Consider the following 7,254-nt stretch of genomic DNA (forward strand, 5'->3'; position numbering starts at 1 on the left):
TACTCACCACACACTTCGACGCTTTTGCTTTTCAGAAAACGAGCCATTTTACAGTAACATCATTTACTGTAATGTAATTTATATTTGAATGTTGTAACGTGTTAGTTAAATCTGACGTTCAATCTGATGTTCAATAACGTGATTGGACATTCAATCTAATGTTGTAATGTGTTTAATGTTGCGACATTCAAATATATGAATGTATCATTCCTTCCTTTAATGGTTTGTTGTTACAGGGTTTTTTTCTGCAACTGTATAACCAATCCAAATTAGGCTAACTCTGACTTTTCTGAAACTAACATTTTTGCGTTGGTAAAAGAGGGCAACCCTATTAAACATACACAACAATGATGACTGTTTATAAAGTTTCTGAGGGAGGCTTAATGTGATTTTGTTATTTCATTCTTCTTTTGATATTCGCAATGTGACCTAAGTGAAGAAGGTTTGAAAGGTCTGCAGACCGTCATCCACAGACCAAGCAATCAGTTGAGTGCACTGTAAAAAGTAATAGCTCAATCTACTTAAGAAAGCTTAGTTTATTTGACTGATTTAGTCACATTTGTTGGTTTTACTTGAATTTGCTGTGTTGTGTGAACTTTTAGGTGGATGCAATAGTTAAACTAAACAACTTAGTACACTGTACTCTAGAGCATGGAGTGAGTTGTACTAAAGGCATCACTTTTGCAAATACCATGGTGATGTTATTAAAAACACTTGTTTAATTTCTCTCTCTGCCCACACACAAACACATAAAATAATAAATTTCATAGGCGGGGCCTATCAAGTGCGCATGCACAATAGCGAAGTGCTCAGTCTCCACAGCACAGGTATCCGATGGAAGGAGGCAGAGGCGAAGAACTTCACATCTTTTTTTGGATCTGGCAGAATATCCAGGAGATCTACTTATAAATCTATATGTTATCTACGTAAGATATTTTAATCTTTCGTTAGTTTGTGGTTCACCATTATTTTTATGTAAAAACCGTGCATCTTACTTTGCACGTGTCGTTCCGTTAACCATTCATTATTTTGAGCATTGTTACTTTGGAGGACTAAAGTTATGGAGTGGAAGTGTAAATTCTGCTTTTTATAGTGTGAAAAGAGATCTCAGCTGAAACATTACATATTAAAACATGGAGGTTACACTTCTCAAACTCCACACAGGTTGTCTGTGAAAAAAACCTTCACATCAGGTGTATGGTAGCTCTTCCAATATCACATTCAAAATTTACAATAAATCACCAAAATCAAACCAATACACAAATTACAATATTTATCCCCTTCACCATTCATATAACATAAACAAATAAAAAAATTCTGCAATATACATAAAAAAACTAACTAACAAAACAAATAAAAATCAAACATTAACTAAATTCACCATACAGAGCACAGTTTAAAGGCTTTATAATTTTGTTTCCTCTAACTTGATTTTAATTTGTGTACAGATACGTAATTGATAATTAAATATGATTGAAGGTGAAGAATAAGCAGCGTTCCCTTTTGTAAGAGAACCAGTAGGCGTCGCTCATGCAGTGTTTTGGATCAGATGTAAACGTATACAATCAGAGAGAGTGGAGGTATGACTTTCACCTGATTGGTTCTTTAAATATTATCCGTTGTGTTGCACAAAGACAATTTAACCGATTTAAGTCAATGACAACATTAAAAATTAGTCGACGATTTCCGACCTTAGGGACATTAAGAGTCAAGGCAGTCAAATCTCGAACTCTCTTTTCGAGAGTTGGAATTTTAAATTGAATCTCTTAACTTTTTTAATCTCTTGAACTTTTACTGCTGTTTAGGAGAGCTTTAGTGTTAAGATAAAAAGTTTTGTGAATACAGGTCCTGATCCACATAAGTTTTAACACGCCTCTGTTGCTGCTTTGTACTCATAAGTAATCATAATATGTTTATACATTTTTTGTATCAATTATTTCATTTTGCCTGGAACCCCTCAACATCTCTGTAGTGTAAACTGCCTATCACCTAGAATTAGAATAGGTCAAAGTTAATAGGGTATGATCCAAAATTACTATAGAATCATAGGTGCAATCAGTGACATATGCCAAACGTGTTAATGGAAAATAAGTACTTACTCAATTCTGGAGTAAGATGAATTGCATATCTTTAAGATGTTATATGTATTTATACTGTATAGCCTAACAAATTTCAAGCATAACATTGTTTACTTCCGGAGTAATTTTGACCATATTATAGTTAAACATATCAGAAAATAATCTTACCTTTCAAGAATTTTGACCAAAATCCAGTTTTATTATTGCTGTTGGAATGACAGTTACAGTTAATCATAATTGTTTTATCACATTTAATCTAATGTTCTTGTGCTGTTTCACATGTTTTACATACCGTTTTGGTAGAGGTTTTGCTTCAAGCTACAAAGATAAAAGAAATACAGTTAAAACTGTTTTTGTAAACATGTCATAAAAATGTCATAAAAATGAGGCTACATGCCTACCTCTAGCAGTTTCATAGCAAAATGAAAACAGTTATTGTTCAACGGATCGTACGTTTCAGGAGAGTCCATTGCTTCAGAAACTTTGTCCGAGAAGTTCATTGGGAGACCAGATGATAAACGCAGAATTGTGAACTGATTTTCTCTCAGGAAGTTCTTCAGACTGACTTTACTGACTGTGGCAGTTTGTTGTGGAAAAAAACATGATTTTGCAGCTGGTAGGTCTAAGACAAAAACCCACTTAGCTTATAAATATAAAATGAGTACAGACACATTCATCCATAGGATTACATATTTTATCATACCTGTTGACCGAATTACTTGATTGTTTCCGCAGTAAATTCCAGCATTTAATTGGTCCTTGATTGTTACAATGATGTCACCTTCTTTTAGCTGCTTCAACGAGTCAAATATTTTACCCTGGCCTTTCAATACCTCTTTGAAACTTGTTGAGGTATGAGACATCAGGAAATCATAATCCTCCAAAGTAACCATTTGTGCCTAATGTAAAGGAAATTTTACATTCTGTTTAATGTTTCTTAAGGCAATATCGTGTGAAAGTAAGAGTGTGAACAGTGATCGAGAGCAATATTGTATTTATACAACATTTCGACAGCACAAGTGTTTAGATAAATCAGAATCAACATGTTATTGACTCTGGTTTATAAATAAAAGAAACTCGGTAACTTCTTATTCTTAACTCACAAATTTCTGTGATGAACAGTGAAGTTATTACTGAGAAATAATGAGGCAGATGTGTGCATGTAAATGAAAGAGAGAGAGAGAGAGACTGTAAAAGGCATGATCTCACTGACAATAGCCAGGCAGTTTTAAGGCATTTTAAAACAACTATGGTGAGCATTTAGTTGTATCAGGAGGGTAAACAAGGTAAGGGTATCGATTTGGCACTGGTATCGAACAAACAAACGATACCTAACCCTAATATAAAAATAATGATTAAAAAGAAACTCAATAATTCATTTATATCTTACCTTGAGCTAAACACAGTCCTGACGACAATCCTATCGTCACGGAAGATACGTCTCAAGACGCAATTCACACAACAACAAACGTTTTTCCATGGTGTTGTCAGAACAGGTTTTGAGAGGCGGAAGATTGTAAAGAGAAAGCATTTGACTGATCAGAAAATCCAATATCGTACTTCATTGCATAAATATAAGTAAAACTTAAACAGCATACAAATTTAAATCCTATTTTTCTTTAATCTGCAATGGTACACTCCAAAACATTTTTTGTTGAATTAATACAATTTTATTGTGACACCCGTTTCCACACAGTTATATTAACTTAAAATTTACTTGTCTGCACAATTCACCCAGTTTAAGTTCATCAATTTATTTTATTTCAGCTGAATGTAAGTCATTTGTGTTAAGACATTTACATTTAAATGCTTCAGTGATGTAATTTAAGGTGCAAGCAGGAAGCACCAGATAGTTTACTGCATAACCATTTACAGAGTATTTACTCAATGAGCAATATATGCAAAAAAATATATAAAAATGTGTTCGTCCCCAACCACACAGTAAAACCTTTACTCTTCTCCACTACGGTAACTCCTCAAAAATCACAAGCAACAGAAAATCTTCTGAATTGTATCACTACAAAACAGAAAACACTAAGAAATCTCCTTATCTTGCGCCCTGCACAAAAACACACATACGATAACATTTCATTTTAAAATGTACAGTCATAAGGGCAATGCATGCTGGGAACTCAGTCTACTGTGTAGTTTCAGTTAGTCAATGAAAATAAATAATGTTGTCCCAATTAAATAAACAACCTCCAACAATCATTTACGGTTATTTAAAATAATAGCCTATTATAACAATATGTCTGGCAGTCTTAACATCTCTACTTAAACGCATTTTATTTGACTGATATATATATCAACATAATAGGTCAAAAGAAATACAGTCCTTAACAATCGGCAGTCGTGGCCTAATGGTTAGAGAGTCGGACTCGTGACCAGAAAGTAGCCAGTTCGATCCTCAGGGCCGGCAGGTAACGACTGAGGTGCCCTTGAGCAAGGCACCTTACCCCTACTTGCTCCCCGGGCGCTGCAGTGATAGCTGCCCACTGCTCCGGGTGTACGTGTGTTCACGACTTGCTGTGCGTGTGTTCACTACTCTCTGGATGGGTTAAATGCAGAGGGAACATTTCATTTCAGGTATGGTTCTCCATAACTGACAAAATAAGTCACTTTCACTTTCACTTTCACTTTTCACAATGACAGCTAGAACCTTAGGTATGTTTAGGTTGGGTTGCGCATTGAATGCAAACGTGCACTTCAGGAAAAACTGGATTTACGTGTCATTTAACATTTTTTGGCTTTAAATAACCTTGGCAGGCGACGTGGCTACTTACACCCGCACCTGCAGGTTACAAATATGCGTGGCACGAACGCGTTATCAGGTTCCAATTTTGTCTGAAAGGACGTCCAGTACGCAAACACCGCAGCATTGAGTTGCAGCATCTCGTTCCCACTGTTTCAGGGAACAGGGTTACAGCCAAGTAACCCGAGATGTTCCCTTTCAAAAGCCACCTCCAGATCTTGCATTTCAAACTCCATGGGAACGAGAATACCAACACCGCCGCACTGGAGGTGCTGGACCCCCCAAGGTTGTGTGGTATGTGTGCACAAGCCAAGAAGAGGGATCAGACAGGACTCTGGGATGTAGACTCCAGGACTTGTGAGCCTGGACATCCAGACTATAAAATCTTACAAATTAAGGAATTTAAGGAATATCCTTAAGTTTCCATGAACAGGTACGACTAACTTGAACATAACTTTGTAGCAGCTGGAAAAGAACCAGTTACCCTACATTTACTTTTAGTCATTTAGCAGACGCTTTTATCCAAAGCGACTTACAAAGAATTCCGGGAGCAATAAGCGATACGTCATACAAGAGCAATAGCATGATAAGTGCTAATACAAAGTAACTAGTTTCAACAATAGCCAGACCACTACCTGTTGAGAGAAAGAGAGAGGGTTAGTTTACCTTTTTTTTTCATTTGCCCTTCAAGTATTCACAGAAGAGAAGAGTTTTAAGTAGTTTTTTGAAGGTTGTGAGTGATGTGGTTGACCGGACTGAAATAGAAAGAACGTTCCACCAGAAAGTAGTTGTGAAGGAGAATAAGTGGGAAAGCGATTTACTGCCCTTATGAGAAGACAATACATGATGCCGCTGGTTTTCTGAACGCAGGGTTCTTGATGGGGTGTAGGAGTGTGTAAAAGTATGCTGGTGCAGATCCAGTGATAGTCCTGTAGGCAAGCATCAGTTACTTGAATCTGATACAGGCTTCAACCGGTAGCCAGTGGAGAGAGAGGAAAGGGGTTTCACATGAGCCCTTTTGGGTTGTTGGAAGACAAAGCGTGCTGCTGCATTTTGTACCAGCTGGAGTGTTTAGCCTTTGCAGGAAGACCAGCAACGAGAACATCGCAGTAGTCCAACCTTGAGATCACCAGGGCCTGGACAAGGAGTTGTGCCGCATGCTCAGTGATTACCTTAAAACAAATGTAGTACTCAGTGTGTACATATAAGTATGTTTGTCTTTCAGACAGTAATTTCAGAATAAGCCTCTGATATTTGTTTTTACATTTATGCAGGACATTTTGGTGCTGCCCTTGTCCACTCTCCAAGAACTGTTTACATTTAGAGTATGGTGGGGAACCTTGATCCTGGAGGGCCACTGTACTTCAGTGTTTATCTCCAACCTAATCAAACACACCTGAACTAGCTCATTAAAGTCTACAGGATTACTAGAATCTTCACAATATATATATATATATATATATATATATATATATATATTATATTCAGGCATTTGTTTTAGCTTGTTGGAGCCAAACTCTTCAGGACAGGAGCCCTCCAGGATCACGGTTCCCTACCCCTGACCTAGAGTAAAAAAGGACTGTGAAAATGACTATGGATCCCTCACATCCAAGCCATCATCTCTTTGAAATTTTGTTGTCTGGTCGGCGCTACAGAGCAATAAGCACCTAAACAACCAGACACCAAACAATGTTCTTCCCTCGCGCAATCTACCTCATGGTGTTAAATGTTCTACCCACTGTGCAATTAATAACATTTAAAATGTGTAAATAATTTTTCGTTATGTTGTATATAGCACATATATTGTAGATACAATATATATATATATATATATATATATATATATACATGCATAGTTTTACACTTCATCTTATTTTTATTCTATTCTATTCTGTTCTTTTTTATATATAGATCTAAAAAAATCATTTACTCTATCCCTCTCTCTTTCTCTCAACAGGTATTACTCTAGCTTTTGTTGAAACCAGTGACTTTGTATTAGCACCGATTGTATTATTGCTCCTTTATGACATTTACATTTACATTTATTCATTTGGCAGACGCTTTTATCCAAAGCGACTTACAAGTAGTTTTTTTTTTATACAGTGGCACATTACTGCAGAGCAATCAGGGGTAAGGTGCCTTGCTCAAGGGCCCTTCAGTCATGACCTGCTGGCACTGAGATGACATATCGCTTATTGCTCCCTGAACTCCTTGTAAGTTGTGATAAAAGCATCTGCTAAATGACTAAATGTAAATCAAGATAACCTGTGTATTGGACCATTTATGTATGCACATATATGAAGTAATCAGACATTATTGGTGTAGATGTACAATGATATCTTTCAACACGAATGTTGTATAAATCTTGGCCGTGACCTGAATCGCTTGTCTTTACGGTAGTCTTAAATAGCAAAAATATCCACC

General features: G+C 36.5%; 1 protein-coding gene across 4 annotated transcripts; it reads right to left on the minus strand.

Annotated features, from left to right (window-relative positions):
- Positions 1 to 519: 519 nt before the first annotated feature.
- LOC306890786 (uncharacterized protein) lies at positions 520 to 3,572 on the minus strand. 4 transcript variants are annotated; one of them, XM_079450754.1, is made up of 7 exons: positions 3,469 to 3,572; positions 2,782 to 2,977; positions 2,480 to 2,700; positions 2,371 to 2,396; positions 2,247 to 2,284; positions 2,100 to 2,162; positions 520 to 1,989 (listed from the first exon to the last, which is right to left on the minus strand). In XM_079450754.1, exons 2-6 carry the CDS (start codon positions 2,969 to 2,971, stop codon positions 2,149 to 2,151), a joined length of 489 nt encoding a protein of 162 aa, XP_079306880.1. In that variant the 5' UTR covers positions 2,972 to 2,977; positions 3,469 to 3,572; the 3' UTR covers positions 520 to 1,989; positions 2,100 to 2,148. The 4 variants fall into 4 exon arrangements, with proteins under 4 accessions (XP_079306880.1, XP_079306882.1, XP_079306879.1 ...); XM_079450756.1 differs by having other exon boundaries at positions 2,480 to 2,652; positions 3,469 to 3,544; XM_079450753.1 differs by lacking the exon at positions 2,100 to 2,162 and having other exon boundaries at positions 3,469 to 3,561.
- Positions 3,573 to 7,254: the final 3,682 nt, after the last annotated feature.

This window comes from Barbatula barbatula (assembly GCF_947034865.1).
Source record: "Barbatula barbatula genome assembly, chromosome: 25".
NCBI classification, from domain to species: domain Eukaryota; kingdom Metazoa; phylum Chordata; class Actinopteri; order Cypriniformes; family Nemacheilidae; genus Barbatula; species Barbatula barbatula.

Coding starts and splice junctions, on each gene's coding strand:
- LOC306890786 (XM_079450753.1), bottom strand. CDS start 2,971: ATGGTTACTTTGGAGGATTATGATTTCCTGATGTCTCATACCTCAACA. Junction 2,397..2,479: donor TTGCTATGAAACTGCTAGAG/GTAGGCATGTAG, acceptor TTATCTTTGTAG/CTTGAAGCAAAACCTCTACC. Junction 1,990..2,246: donor TTGGTCAAAATTCTTGAAAG/GTAAGATTATTT, acceptor TTCTAATTCTAG/GTGATAGGCAGTTTACACTA.